This window comes from Monodon monoceros, unplaced genomic scaffold, assembly GCF_005190385.1.
Source record: "Monodon monoceros isolate NGI ecotype Baffin Bay Population unplaced genomic scaffold, NGI_Narwhal_1 Contig7035_ctg1, whole genome shotgun sequence".
NCBI lineage: Eukaryota > Metazoa > Chordata > Mammalia > Artiodactyla > Monodontidae > Monodon > Monodon monoceros.
In genome coordinates, this window is record NW_021702680.1 from 9,877 (window position 1) to 26,627 (window position 16,751).

General features: G+C 36.4%; 1 protein-coding gene across 1 annotated transcript; it reads left to right on the forward strand.

The window, feature by feature from the left end:
* Positions 1-2,751: 2,751 nt before the first annotated feature.
* LOC114891092 (protein boule-like) lies at positions 2,752-16,463 on the forward strand (the record flags this gene model as incomplete). The annotated part of the gene is made up of 6 exons (XM_029215151.1): positions 2,752-2,834; positions 6,533-6,676; positions 9,224-9,315; positions 11,423-11,477; positions 12,723-12,798; positions 16,336-16,463. Coding segments are annotated over exons 1-6 (516 nt in total), but the record flags the coding sequence as incomplete, so codon positions are not given.
* Positions 16,464-16,751: the final 288 nt, after the last annotated feature.

The window sequence follows — 16,751 nt, forward strand, 5'->3', positions numbered from 1 at the left end:
AAGACACATGCACCCCAATGTTCCTTGCAGCACTATTTACAATAGCCAGGTCATGGAAGCAACCTAAATGCCCATCGACAGACGAATGGATAAAGATGTCGTACATATATACAATGGAATATTACTCAGCCATAAAAAGGAACGACTTTGGGTCGTTTGTTGAGACATGGATGGATCTAGAGACTGTCATACAGAGTGAAGTCAGTTAGAAAGAGAAAAACAAATATCGTATATTAACGCATATATGTGGAACCTAGAAAAATGGTACAGATGAACCGGTTTGCAGGGCAGAAATTGAGACATAGATGTAGAGAACAAACGTATGGACACCAAGTGGGGAAAGTAGTGGGGTGGTGGTGGTGGTGTGATGAATTGGGCGATTGGGATTGACATGTATACGCTGATGTGTATAAAACTGATGACTAATAAGAACCTGCTGTATAAAAAAATAAGATAAAATTTAAAAATTTCTTTTTAAAAATTTATGTGTTTTGCCCACTGCTGGGTACATGGCGGATCAATTTCTTTTCTCACCTTCCCACTCACACCAGCATTTCAGCTTTGACGGTGCCCTTACCCAGCCCTGGACACTGTGCTCCACAGTGCTGTTCTCTGTACTCCCACAGGCCTTTGATCATAGTTCACGTACCACTTACCCTATTTTGTATGTATCCTATTTATTATAAGCAATTTTGATGTAATTATTTTGAGTAATTAGTCTTTTCTTTTCTTTTTAGATTAAAAACACGTCAAGGACAGAGATTTGATCTTGTTCATCTTCTTATCTCTCACTGCATATAGTATTATGTACTGAACATAATAGGAACTCTATAAACGTGTACTACGTTGAATTGTATAATTCTACATGTTTTATGCAAGTTTTAAAACAAAAAAACGTTTTGCTTTAAGGATTAAAAGACTTAGAAGGAGAACAGAGAATTACCATACTGCAAATACAGTATAGCCCCCTAGCACCCAACACAGGTCTTGAAATATACAGTCAGTGTTCCCTAAATTGTGTCGATTAAATTGTGTGTCACAGACTGAACACCTAGTATGGTGAATACAGTGTTCAAAAATAAGTGTTTTTAGTCAAAAAAGACTTGGACAAAAGAGATGTCAGTAATATCTACTTAAACCCATCATTACTACTGGAAAAAAATGCCCAAAGAAGATCAGTTCTAATGGTATTGAACAGCAAAATTACTCTGCTTTGAAACATGAGTTTTAGTTTTAATAGGTTTATAGTCTCTGTTTCCAAAGAAACTAAAACCTGAGAAATTGAGCTTAAATTGTATGCACAAATGTATATTAGGATGCTTTAGCTGAACTGTATTCAATGAAAATAATTACGTTTCCCATTTTATTTGTGGTAAATAATATGAAGAGCTAATGTTTGAACAGATTAAAAATTAAATACATAATAATTTTTAACTATCTTGAAAGTAAAAAAAACAAACTTTTATAATAGAGAGTACGAAAGTTATTACTGAGGTAACTTTTAACAGTCGTTGTTGTTAATTCTTTAAAAATATATGTCAAAATGGTTAAGATCATGACCTGCTGTCAGAGAGACACCCGGGTTACATCTATAGCTTTAGAACTTGACCAAATTACTTAACCTCCATATTTCCATTTGCTCACCTGTAATATGAAGATAACAGGAGCATCTATTTGAAGGGTTGCTGTAAAAATGAAATGATTAAATGATACTGATTGTAAAGCACTGTGCCTGGCACCAAAGTGAGGCCTTGATAAATGGTAGCCATAATCATCATCATTATTACAGAAGTTAACCTAGTTGTAATTATTTAGAAATTGGTTATATATTTTATATACATAAAATATGTGATATCGGCAAGATATGTAAATAAATCGCAGCTACCTTCTGGCAATATATTTTATGAAGCTGTCTTCTTCCAAAGGAGATCCCAAGGAGGCTAGAGCCACTCCAGCCAAGTGGCACAGTCCTCACCCCTCGGGCGCGCGGGTGGCTCTGTCGCGGGCCGGCTCCCCAGGCTGTGCGGCAGCCGGGCAGTGCTCAGCGGGCGCGGGCCTGGGGCGGGCGCCGGAGCCCGGACTGCGCGGCGCGGCGGGCCCCGGACAAGCCTCCCGCGCCGCCCCGCCCGCTCGGCTGGGATGAGTGACGGCGACAACAGGTGCGGTGCGGCGCGGCGTCCGAGGCTTCTCCGGAGCCTCCGAGTTTGGCGCGTCAGGCCCCAGGGAGTCACACTTTGACTCTGCAAACTGGCCTCCTCGCCCCGCACCAGCCTTCCGAAGTCGCCCCTCAACAGGCTTCTTGCACCTTAGTAAAGCCTGAGGTCACCTCCACCTCTCGAAACCCACCAGTCCCAGAGGCCAACTTTTCTCCAAAGAGGAGAAGGAAAGGCGTGAAAGGCGTGCGGTGCATGGAACTCTGCATAACCGTTCGCTCTCTCCTCCCCAGCCGTCCGAAAACAGGCGAGAGTGGCTCCAGAAGGGAGCCCTCGCTCCGAACACTCCACGCCCGCCCCGACCTGCTGTACGCTCTGCCCCTGAGACGGCCCAGCTCGGCGACACGGGCCACCGCCGAAACCCGCCCGCACCGCAGTCCACCGCCCTAGGCGACGCCGCCTGTCCCTCCTCACCCCCCGGGGTGGCAGGTTCAAGACCCGGGTCCGAGTCTCCGGCCCTGCAACTGCCACCAACGCCGTCGCCGCCAGTGGGAGAGAGTCTCCGTCGGGAAACGTGGTGCTGCTTCCTGGGTGCGAAGGTGCTTTCAAACCTTAGGTTTCTGTTCCTTTCCCCCTGGCTTTTGAAGAACAGAGAGGAGGATGGAGACCAAGTCCGGGGCGGTGAGTACGGCGGTCATGGCCCGGAGTCCTGGGCCCCGGGGTAGTGGGGAGAAGGAGAAATGTGGACTCCGTCTGTGAGGGGCTGGAAGGGCGAGTCTAGAGCCTGCGATTTTGTCGGGAAGTAACGTGGTCAGGGAGCCCCATCGACTGCGACGAAGAGCGGCCCGCCTGCAGGCCCCGTCGGGTTGTGTCGTGGGGTCGGGAAGGTGCGGCCACCGGGCCTGGACGGGGTGTAGACGGGCTGGGAGACCTCGGCAGCGACCGGGAGGCGGTGGGTGGCTGGGCCCTGTGCACCAGGCCGGGCCCAGGCTAGAGAAACAGCTTTCCCGCCGAAATTAGGCTCGCGCGTCTTTGACGCCCACTCCCACCGGACTCCGCCCAGCCGCCCCCCTGAGGCGTTGCCCTGGCGACTGACGCCTCCTCTCCTCGACTGGTCATTGGGGACCAGAAGGCCCGAGAGACCTGGCGGGGGTCGGGGGCGGGGCTGGGTAGCGGCAGGTCGGACCGGAACCTCTAGCCCAGGTCGGACCGGAACCTCTAGCACCAGGTGCGCGCCCAAGCCAGACAGGGCTGGGCTGGGGAGGGGCGGGAGACCGCTTAGGCCCGAGGGGCTGCGGCAACGTGCCGCCCCGCCCCGCGCGGCGCCCGCCAGCAGCCAATCAGCGAGCGCCATGCGAGGCTCGCAGGGCAGGCTGCACACTAGGCAGGCGTCGGGGTCGGTGCCGTTGAGGGTTCCCGCCACTGCTGCTGGCGGGTTTGCAGGGCAAAATTTCTCGCTGGCTAGCTTTCTTTTCCCTCCCGCACTTTGGTGGGGAGGGGGTGGATCCTCGAGACAGTGATCAAGTTCATGATGACCCGAGAGAACCCAAGGGAGTTGTCGCCTCAGCCATTTCCCCCACCGCCTCAGCTTGCTGGCTTCGGAGGGGAAGGAGTACGGAGGCCGTAACTGCGACGGTTAGCCCGCCCTTTTCCTGTTGTGTTTGTTGGCAAAGTAGATGATAGATTTCGAGGTTAATTTTAGAGGGGAGGAGGCAGTGGGGGCACATTACTTTGGGGGAAATTTTAAATAAACTAGTACTAGAAGTTTTACTAAGGACCCTTACTTCTAACCCCAAAACAGCACCAATCTAAGTGCTTTTCATACGTTTGCAAAATTATTGCCAGTAGAATTTGAGGCTTTCTTAATTTTAACTCAGTGAATCGCTAACCTTCTCTGAGGAACTTAAAGATTGTCTCTACCTGAGCCTTGTTACTACCAAGATTAAAATATTTTCTAGGCTATTATTCATATTGTAGTCTTCAGCCCACAACCTAAGGGTTGGCATATCGTGAGCAGGAAGAAATTACTCATTTATTCATTCGTTCAACAAATATTTATTGAACATGTGCTATATATGGTCCCTACTTTAGATGCTGTGGTGAACAAAACAGGCAAAACCCTCTTCCTTCTTGAACATTACATTATAGTGGAAAGAGACAGACAACAAACATAATAAATAAATTACATGGTATTACATGTTGGTAAGTGGTAAGGAGAAAAATAAAACAGTTGGAACCCACAATAGAACAGGAGTCTTAGAAAATGAAGAATGAAGTGAGTGATATGTAAAAAGTTCATGTTTTTCCTTCCTCGGTGTCATTTAACTGATTTCTCAAGATTGGAAATAAAGCACTCTGTTCTCTTCCATTCAAGTCAGTCCTCTCTTAATGAAAACTAATGGAGTTGACTTTTATTTAAACAAATTTGGAACAAAAGAGGTCATCCATTGAATTCATTTTGTTTTTAAGAAGAGAATTTCATGAAGATTGATTTTTTTTTTAACTTTGCAAATAGGTAATGACTACATTCTGTAACCCAGCAGAGAGAAAAGATGGTATCTACCAAAGCTGTTCTATTATCTCTAGCAATACAAATCCACACTTGAAAAGTAAAACTAAGCATCCCAGAATCATCCAGTCTGGGCACTATGTCTTACAAGTAAAGTGACTGAAGTTACAAATAACGTCCAGATGCCCAGGGAGGATGCTTTTAGGATTCCCAGTTTCTTTAATTGGCAACTACAACATAGCAATTATTAAATATGATGACTCTGTGGTTTAAGAGATGTTTTTATGAACTCCCTTACTAGGGAGTGTTTTTCCCCCTTAAGACTAGATGGAGAATAGAGCCCATAAGGTCCAGCCTATAGCCCCATAGTCACTACTGGCCTAGCCATTTCTCTGTACATCTTGCAGAGATTAATTTAGGGATTATGGTTTTATTGGCCAATGAAGTGAAAGGAGAGCAAATGTGAAAAAGAACAACTCCATTATCTAAGTTGGAAATTCATTTTCATGAATTTGTTTTTCAGAGAATTTAAATCATCAACTCCAATCTTTTTGAAGCACTCATTTAGGGTCTCAAAAGTCTGTTTCGTGTTCCCAGAAGGAGAATAATTAGCAAGTTCTTAAATTAGTTTCTCTTTAAAATTCTATTCTCAAGTCTTGTTTTTTTTCAGGTGTACCTGAGGAGTCTACTATCTTGCCATTGTGCAAAGGTGTATATGTTAATATATATTTATTAGAATCTAAATTAGGTCCCCTGACTTAGAATTGTGAACATAAGAACTCAATTCTTTAGCATAAAGAAAAAATTAGTATAAAAATTTTAGTATAAAAATTTATACCTATGAGTTATAGGTATACAATTTTTTTTTTTTTTTTTTACTAAATCGGTCCACTTTTCCAATTGCCAAGTGCATTTTAAAAATTTGACTTTAGAGTTGAAAAACCGTGAACTTGTGTTGGAGTCTGTTTACTTGTCAATGCCCTTTAGCCAAAGACTACCACAAATACACCTGCAGTTTATTAAAGTTGGATCTTCTGAATTAACAACAAAGAAGAACATACACCATGCGGCCTCTCAGCAAAGTGTTAGAAGAACTTATTATAGGATTTAAGCTTATATTAAGCACTTTTTAGAGAGGGTTTAATGAAGAAAGCTTTACTCTGAAATACGTGTTGTCAGGAGGTGGGAGTAATTCTATAATTGGGTATGTTAATTCTTACCTAGGAGACAAGAAAAATAGATTGAAGCTAAAGCTGTGATTGTTAAAAAAAGGAGCAGTCTTATCAGGCAGGATAGAAGGACGTTTGGTCATTCTTGTGGTTTGGGTAATGCTTTTGTTTTTGTCAATGTACAGATATGATTATGGAGTGATCTTGTTTTTATCTTCATCCACCACAATCACAGAGGAGCCTTGCCCGATGTTGGTGTTCTGTTAACAAGAGAACACCACAGCCTAGCTGTGAGTTCCCGGCCAACTCCTAACACCAGGGCCTAGTTGGTTGTGCCAGGCCAGCTCCTAGCTGTCCAGGGTTTTTCTTCTCTTTTTCAAACTTCTTTTTGAGTTTAATATTCCTTCTTAATGCTTATAATATTTAAATAGTACAGTTAATAATAACTAACATATGTATGTTTAAATAATATATTTAAGATTTAAGATCGTCTCTGTAGAGGAATGAATTCTACATTTCTTATATTTTTGTTGCCCCCAAAAGTTATTAGCTCTAATTATAATCTTCATAATATTAGCATAAAATTAAAGTCTGAAATACTACATTTTGTCAATGACTTATCTTTTTGAAGGATATATGCTTTCATCCTGCATCAAAACTTATACCCAGTACTAAGAGTTTAAAAGAATTTTATTTTACAGCAAACATCGAATCAGATGCAAACAGATTCATTATCTCCATCCCCTAATCCTGTGTCACCTGTGCCTTTGAATAACCCAACAAGTGCCCCAAGATATGGAACAGTGGTCCCTAATCGCATCTTTGTAGGAGGAATCGACCTTAAGGTACCTAATTATGCATGCAACATAGTGTATTCTTTGTATTAGAAGTGTTTTATTTCTCAGAAATTGTTTCTTCCTGCAACTTTAAAAATAACATATTTGCTATTTGCATAATGATTAGTAGGTTTCAAATTGTCTTAATACAAAGAATCTTTTCAACAACAATGTAGGTTAAATAGAGTATATATAATTGTCCAGTTTCACATACAAGGAAATTGAGGCTCACTGACATATCTATAAGCTCCTAGCTACTTAGTGACAAAGTGAAAACTAGAATTCTATTTTTCTGACTCATATCTCCACATGCTTTATTTCACCATACCACACTAATTATACTTTTTTACATAACACTCTAATAGCCCAAATAATGAGTGACTATAATTTTCAAAAGAAGACTCAATTAAGGAGAAAGAAAACAAAAACACAGCAGTTTTATGAAATCCTGTTTCTTTATCCCAACTTTCATCTTAGGCTCCTGAGTAACTTCCTAGACTTCTATCTTTTGCAGGTTGCTTTCTATCACCTAATTTAGAATTTGATCACTAAAAAAGGCCTGTGTCCTAGTCAGAATAAAGCATTTTAACAGTAATATGTTTAAACAATGTAATAGCCATTTCACTCTTTCAGAGAGGCATAGTTTTGTGAGATGTTTTGCAGCACCCCCATGTGGGTGGTGGTAGTTAAACACCTACAGGAAAGGCAAGCATGGATAATTTAGGAACACTCTTACTTCCAAGTGGATATATCGAAGGATTTCCAAGCTTCCATATTACATACTGGAAATTTCAGGGAGAGTTGTCTTAATAAAAAAAAAAAAAACTTGTGCAATTAGGGTATGATATTTGACATTTAATACTTGCTATCTTCCAATGATCAATCTCTCACAATTTGTATGGAATTACTTTTTTCCTGCTCAAGATAAATGTTACACTTAATGTATTTGTCAAAACTGTGAGTCTTAAGCAAGTATGTGATTGGTTCACTAAAAATAAATTAAGGAAAATAATTTCTTATGAAATGCTTATTTTTTAAAAAAAATTTCTGTTTCTGTAGCAAATATTAATAGCTGACCAGAAATATTCAAGTTGAATATTCTTGTTCAGAATTTATATTATATTAGCTTAGTATACTTTTAAATAAATAATCAATAAATGTGATAATTTATATGGCTAGGTTAGTGTAGGTTTTTATTGAAGCCAATCAGCTACAATATGAACTTTGGGAGCCATTGTTACAATACAGTCATAGCTTTAACATAACTGCTAGGGATCTCTCCCTCATACTTATACCTTTCGCAAAACCATAGGTAATTTCCAGCAAGGAAATAGTTTACCATAGTAGCAAGCAGTCTCAAACTTTTTAAAATTCTTCTTTTTAGAACCCTACAGCCCATCCTTTTTAATATTTAATCATCTTGACTTTCTGTCTCCTTACTTTTCAGCAAAGAAATGGAGCTGCAAAATTGAGCTAGTGATTTTTCTATCAGAGAATAGTTTGAATTAATTTGTTTTCAAGTCTCTAATAGAAACCTTATTCTGACGTTGATTCCATTTTGTGTTTATTGAAATGAGGCAGTCAGTTATTCTCAGATTAACTCAGTATTTGTCATCATCCAGTTTAGCAGGCTTTAGGTTACCAACTAAAAACCAGTAAGTAGTGAGGTAGCAGTGGAACTCAAGAAATATTGCTCTGCTGTTAGGCATGTCTTTTCCTAAATATATAAAGAAAAATTTTTTCTATGGATATTTAAAGTTCCTCTTGGGGGCAAACACTTATAGCTGAACCAGAAAATGAAATTGCAATGAATTTTGTGTGAATACTCTAGAGAAAGGTGATATGGGTCTATTATGAGACTATTTCAATTAAAACCAGATATGCCAAACTATCTTTGTAGGCATCTTCTACATGATAGTCTAATTATGACTCAATTTTTTTTGCATATCATCATAATGTCTGTATTTAGCTGACATGTATATTGAGTACAGATAAAGCATCTAAAAACTTTAAATCTTGTAGCCTCTCTGTTGTTATCACAAATTGAGTTCAGGTACTTTTGGAAATATATTTCCTTCCTAAGACCTTACTTTTCCTGGGGACTCTGCTGATTAAAATAGAGTGACTGGTATAGGCCAGCATAACCTAGTTCCACTGCTATGACTGTGGGCCTCTCTGAATCACAAGAACCAATAGTAGTATGCCCTTAGTATAGTTATAGCCATGCCTAGTACAATTTTATTAAAAACTGGCTAACTAGAGAACAAGAATTCCTTTAAATAGTGAACTTTCTTTGTAGTTTTTTAAAAATTCAGCTTAAAATATTTTATTGCAGTGTAATATTTTACGACATAGTATTAACAACTCTGCATAAAGCAAAGTATTCATATTGATTTTAATAACCTAGTGGTTTCATGCACTGTTTCTATGATGAGAGGCATTCTTACATCCATATTGTTATTTATGTTACCTTTTGTGTCTCCAAACCAAGCATAAGAGTTGTTTCATCTTTTATCAATTAAAATGGTTTTGTGTGTTTTCTTTTTATACCATTAGACAAATGAAAATGATTTAAGAAAATTTTTTTCCCAGTATGGGTCTGTAAAAGAAGTGAAGATTGTAAATGACAGAGCTGGAGTGCCCAAAGGGTTAGTATCACTATGGATAGTACATGGAATTGACAGTTGTATTTTTATTGGATTACTAGGTTTTGTATACTAATTTACTTTGGTTCCATTTTTTAAAAGAGAGTTTCATGCCTTCTTCTTTCCTCCTACCTTTTGATTTCAGTGTGTGTGTGTTTGTGTATTTTGGAGGAATAGTAACACTATAATATTCCTTAATTTATTGGAAAGTTATTCTTGCAAAGGCTGAGGGACCATTCATTGTTCGGTAATAAGCACTTAATGTCAAGTAGCTCTTGTCCAGTAGCCAAGGAACCAGAAGCTAAAGGAATCTGATATTTTTGGAATTGTATACCTGCTTTAGACTAGAGAGAACTTTACTTGAAAAAGGCTGACACAAAAGAATGTCCATAGGTTGTGCCTCAAAGACCTAATTAGGGGACTAATCTGAGAAATATAACTCTTAATGAGAATGATTTTTAATTGCCAAATCAAGGAGAATGAAAATTAAGGGAAAAAAGCAGTAGGATTTGTCTAGAACTGTCTAGTGCCCTTAGAGCTGTTTCAGTGGATTGGTATATTCAAAAGCCAAATACCAGAGAAGAAAACGGTAGTTTGCATAGGGTACTCTCTTAAGAAGTTTGACTGCAAAGTTAAAGAAATCGATGAAGGATTATGTTTGTTTTCTTGAAAAAAAGACAATATATACATACTTATAGGCATAAAAGAAGGGACCAATAAGGTAGAGGGAAAATTATATTAGTGGGAAACTACATGTAAGTATGACAGGTGGACACTTTGGAAGAGATGAGATCCTGCAGAGGTTATTTTTAAACAAATGAGATATTTCCTGAGACTGACAATCAATATTAGGATGAAGTGAGATTGTACCTCTTTTATTTTATTTTATTTTATTTTATTTTATTTTATTTTATTTATTTATTTATTTTATTTTATTATAGAATTTGTAATATACATTTTTTAATCATTGAAAAACACACATAGAAATGTAGACTGTATTTTATGCTTTTTCCACTGGGTGGTATATGTGTTCTACCAAAAAAAAACTAATAATAACGTAAAAATATTTCTTTAGCCGTTGTTTAATGTTTGGGCAAATAGAAAAAAAGAAATTCCTTTGTTAAAAAAGAAAATTCGTATATAATACAGCAATTATGAATTGAAGAAACAGTAAATGTTTACTAATTACACAATACATAATTATATAATAGTAATTATGAATTGAGGAAAATAATAGTTTAGCACTACTCAGAACAGTTTCCTTAAGTTATGCAAATAGAGATTACATTTTCGGGGGATATACTTTTTATTTCTTTCATTCCTTTTTTTCTACCTATTTTGGCTTTTTGGACATGGCATACATTGTGTATTTGTGTCTTGATCATATGATTTATACTCTGAAGGTAACAAGTATATATGAAAAAGCATATATAAAGTCTGGGTTGTACATATTTTTAATTAATTTTATTTGGGAAATATACTAATAGTTGCATTATCAGTTTATGTATGCTGATAATAGTAAATAATATGTTTGTATACTCATTTACCAACATAAAAAATTTTATTATGTTGAAACTTTTAAATTGTTAAAGGTTTTTTTCTACTTTGATTTCTATTTAAACCAAACTTTTATCATTTTAAAAGGAGATTAGTGCTCTGGACTGAAATTTATTGCATCCCAATTTGTAAACCAGAATACAAATCTCTCATGCTTTCCTGCCTTACTTACAGCTCAGGTCTGAAACTGTTTCAAGATCCCCGGGGTTGTTTTTTTTCTTTTAGGCCCCTCCCTTTAAGAGGAGGTGACAGTGATAAGCTGTGAATGATTCTCCTAAGTTTTGCATACTGGTGCACCAAGGAAAAATGTTCACTCCTACCATGGCCCATTCTTTCTTTTTTGTTTTTTTTTCTTTTTCTGGCTGCTCCTTGAGGCATGTGGGATGTTCCCCAACCAGGGATCGAACCCATGCCCCCTGCATTGGGAGTGGAGAGGCTTAACCGCTGGACTGCCAGGGAAGTCCCCCGCAATGGCCCATTCTTAAAAAAAAAAAATTAATCTTAATATATTCCAATGTAATGTTCTAAGATAATAATTAATGCATTTATTTAGGTATGGCTTTGTCACTTTTGAAGCACAAGAAGATGCACAAAAAATTTTACAAGAGGTAAGATATTTTGGTGTATTTAACTTAATTTTTAGAACTTCTTTCTCTGAAACTAATCCTTTAAGGTATTAATTTAATAATAGTAGGATTCCAGTACAATGATTGATTGCTAAAAAAAAAAAAAAAAAATTTTATCTTCTTTGCATCTTAAGATTGACATTGGTCTCCAAAAAAATGAATTAAGAAAAAAAGATTAAAGAGAAACTTTATCTGCAGAAAAACAAATTCCAAATAATTATGTAAGTATGGTTGTGAAGTTGTAATATAATTTTTCACTTTATTTGCTTAAACTAAGAATTTAAGGATGTATCTTTCCTGAAGTGTTAATAGCACTCTGAATTCCTAAAAAACACTACAAATGTAGATTCCTAGAGTGAGGTTATCTGAGATCATTTCCCTCCTCTGAAAAACTTTATATAAACTAAGAGCACTCATAGAAAAAGTCTATAGCCTGCAGTTCAATATATAATAACTTTAAATTTGGCAACTGTAACATTTAAATTTTTTAGGAAAAAATTTTATTTAAATTGTATTTAAGTCATATGCAGTCGATTCTCATTATTTGTAATGGTGTGTTCTATAAAATCACCACAAACACTGAATTAGCAAATATTGAAGTGCTGCACCTAGAAGAACACAGGGCTAGGTTCCCACAAGCTTCTGCTCACAATATTTTCATCAGCCAGTCAATACGTAACTTTGTCCTATGGGTGCTTCTGTTTAAAGATATTATATTTAATTTATATTTTTGATTCATTAACACTGAACTCGTGGCCAACAGCCCTATAACTTATGCCTGAATTAAACCCAGCTAGCACATATTTTCTCCATTAAGTCACATGACAGACTTTTTGCACTTAGGAACACTAGCAAGCACTTCAGCACTACACTTGAGGGCCATTTTAAATAGCAAAAATACCAATATAAGTCACAAAAATGTGAAAAACATGACACTAAATAGAACATGAAAAGGACAATTGTTTACAGTATAAAAGATGGAAAAAGAAAACAGTGTCACCCTGTTTGACCTTAGCTGGGACCACGTGTGTAAGGCGACTCAAATTTTTCACCTCTCTCCTCACATACACTAATAACTAGTAAATTGTCAGGTGAGGAATTAAGGTCAGAGCACTGGAACCAAGATTCACACCCAGATCTATTTAAATCCAAAGACTTTGCCCTTTCCACTATGCCTTGCCACTTTCAAAGAATGATAATAAAATAATTCATTTTTTCTTATTTTAGGCTGAAAAACTTAATTACAAGGACAAGAAACTGAACATTGGTCCAGCAATAAGAAAACAACAAGTAGGGATCCCTCGTATGTATTGAGAACTAATGTATTTTTCAGTATTTTTGCATGGTTCTTTTTTGAAATATTAGAGTTTTAATAGAACTTCATTAAAATATCAGCTTTCTTTCATTTAGTAAAGTAAATTTAGTGAAGTTGGTGGTCAAATGAATATTTCTTACCACAAATTAAAATATATTAGTTTGCAGGGTGGGGGGGGCTAGGCAAAATTTATATAAATAATGATGTTTAACTATATTCCATATAGTTACATCTTTAAAGGAAAAATCTTTTATGATAAAAATATAGTTTAAAATTACAAAAGAAATTAAAAGTAGTTAATTACTATTTAGAAAATTTTCTAATTAACAAAGTAATTTAAAATTAGAGTAAAATTACAGAAAGTGAAAATATAGAACAAATATCAGAAACTCTGGTTGTATGGTACATACTGTAACCCAACCACATGTATCATAATTAACAGAGGAAACAATCCCTAAAGCTTTAGGAATTGGCTAAATTAGATGCCTTCCTCAAATTTTGGTAATGCTTTCGACTCTACTCTTTTTTTCCCACTCTTCCCATTTATTAAGTTAGACATCTTTACAGTTAACTTTTACCTATAATATTTATTAAAATCTCCAACAGAATCTTTGGCTAGAAGGAGAAACTTTGCATAAAATTTGTAACTCAATTTTTTATTCTTCCTTAGCTGTGTCCTAGTGTCTACTGGGATGTTTAAATCATTAGGTGGATATTGTACATCTGTTAACAAATTAATAGATTGTGCTCATTTGGACTGTTCTGTTTTTGACTTAGAAGTTAACAGATATCAAGTTTAATTTTGACTTAGTATTTGTTAATTTAGAAGATAACTGAAGTGTCCTTAGTAAGTTGATACTCCAAAATGGAATGCAGTAAATATGGCAGAATGCTGAATATTTTCAGACTACTATTGTTAGTTGCAAGAGTTAAGCTATAACATGTAATAGCAGTTCTTTAGCCCATTATCACCATCAGTAGGAACAACTAGTAATGTTCATATTATGACCCACAAGTTGCTAAAAATAGAACATAAATCAGCAATATGCTGAATGCTTTCAAACAGATGTATAGTTATTTAAGAACTATTCAGCACAAGGGTCAATGTTATGGGTTTTCATTTATTTCATTTAATCTTTACAGCAATCTGTGAGGTATTATTAGTTCTATTTTTGTAAATAGAAAATTCAGCTTATAAAGGTAAAGTCATTGTTTTAGAAACATTTCTGCTGAAATAATCTTAAATGTAGGGGAAAGTTAATCTGGTCATGTTGTGGGTCTTAACCCAATGGCACCATACCAGAATTATAAATTTTCTTTAAATTCTTTAATTTTCTTTAAACTGTCTTTAAAGTCTCATGGTTTATATAAAACTTCATGTGCAATTTGGATTCTGTTCTATAACACTATTGTTTATTAAAATGTTTCCTAAAAATAATTGTTTGAATAAGACTGATTCTGTAAGAAGATCACCATGTTCAGCCTGTGCCTTTTCATATTTCCTGACATAACCATGCTAGGCCCAAATTTGAGAAGTATGGGGTTAAATAACTTAACCAAATGGTAGCGCTAGCCTTCAAATCCAGGACAGTTTGACTCCAAAGCTATTTTTACTTTTCTACAAAGAAAGAATAAGTATTAAAGATATATTTACAAAATATAAGGTATTCTTATCTCATTTTTTTTCAAATCTATCACTTCTTTTCCATCTCCATTACCAATATTCTAGACCCAGCTACCCACTTTGCTTGCCTTAATTTCTAGAAAAGCCTCCTAACTGTTCTCTCTGAATCCAGTCATGCTACCTTCCAACCTATCACACACAAGGCAGCCAGAGTGATCTTTCAGAAGTGCACATCTTATCATGTTCTTCTCTGCTTATTTCGAGCTGTCCTTCTCTTTTCTTTCCATGCTTTAGCCATCTAGCCTTCCCTCAGTTTCAGAACATAACCGTATTCCTGATATACTATTTTCTTTACCTAGAGTGATCTTTGCCATCCCATTCGTTCTTTAAAGCTCAGCCCAAAACAAATGTCATTTCCTCACAGATGCTACATATATACATATATATATATATATATATATTTGAAATGTTCACCATTGTACCCTATACTACCTCTTCATGTCTTTATCAAAATTGTATTTAATTAATTGTGTAATTAGCTAATGACTATCTTCCTTACCAGAACCTAACTTCTATGAAGATAGAGGCCATGGCATGCCCAATTTTTTTCTTTTTTCTTTTTGGCTGTATCACTAGGGCCTAGTTCAATGCCCTGTAATAGTAAACACTCAAAATTTATTTATTTAACAGATGAACCTGTGGTTCCTTGATGATCTTTGGAGGGAAATCCATAGACCTTCTGAATTGCGTGCAAAATTTTGTTTGAATATATGTATTTTTGAGAAAAGGGTCTGTGTCTTTCATCAGATTCTCAGAAGCATTGGATTAAGAACCACTAAAATACGCTATAACAATACAGATAAAATGTGGTGAAAATATAAAAGCTGAGAAGTAGTACTGCTATTTAGAGTGGCAGGCCAGTGCTGCCTACAGTGTGGTTTGCAGCCACCAACACTTCACTTGGAATCTGTCAAAATGCAGTTCCTCAGGCCCTATCCCAGGCCTCCTGAATCAAAATCTCTTGAAAGACCTGGAATTTGTATTTTAATAAGCTGTCTAGGTTATTATAATGAATTTTAAATTTTGAGAAGCACTAGTATAGTGGAAGGAGGATTGCCAGTTCAGTAATTTATATAACCTGTTGGTCAAGTACTTAAATCTAACTTGGCATATAAAATTTTTAAAGTCTTCTCCTGACAAAAAAGAATTTTTTTTTAATTTTGGGGGGAGGGGTATATATAACTTTCACCTAGGAAAAGGGATGAGGACCCAAAATTAGCAACAGAAAGGTCTGTGGTCATGTTTGTAATAGCAGCAGTTGTAGCAAAGGGAGACTAGAGAATAAAATATAGTCATAGCATGAGTGAGGGCTTGCTGATAGTAGATCCAAAGAATTTGTAAGGTGGAACAAGTGTCTTGAGGAAAGTAGAATGTTGTCTGATTTCACTGCCTCCATTTTCTTTGGCCTTTTACAAATAGACAGTCTTACTAAGATCTTAGGAACTTCACTACAGTGTCTATAGTCTTCAGGAAACTCTAAATTGTATGTAATTTATATTTGTAAAAATAATGACTTTGCTGATAATAACCTCAATTGTTAAGTTTTGTGTTTCATTATACTAGTATTAAAATCTGAATTGGTGAATTTTTAGTATTCCTTATTAAACTTGTTTCTTTTTCTTTCATTTACCTTAAGCTAACAAAAGCTCTAAGGTAGTGAGTTTGAAAATATATATTTCAAAGATACTTTAACATATGGAATTTTTTAAAGAACTTATAACATTCAATTTTTACTGTAACTATATATATGTGTTAAGATAAACATCTTCCATTGTTCAGAAATTACATTTTTAAATGTCAAACTGAACATTTCAGTTATTACTATTTACACTTTGTTTTAGGTTCCAGTGTAATGCCAGCTGCTGGAACAATGTATCTAACAACTTCAACTGGATATCCTTACACTTATCATAATGGTGTTGCTTATTTTCATACTCCAGAGGTAACTTCTGTCCCACCACCTTGGCCTGTAAGTAATTTCATTTTAGAAGGGTTTCCATCTATTACTATTAAATTTTTTATTTCTGAAATATTTCAACCACAGACAATTACAAATAATGACAGCCATGTAGCTACCACTCAAATTTAATAGAGGTTAACATTTTACCATATTTACTTAAGTTCTTTTAATAGGGGGAATAAAATATGACAAATTCAAGTAAAGTCTCCTTGCCCCAATTATCTTACCCTCTTTTCCTCCTTAGAGGTTAACCAGAGTATCTTTTCTGTCCATTTTATATGTTTTTACTACAGATGT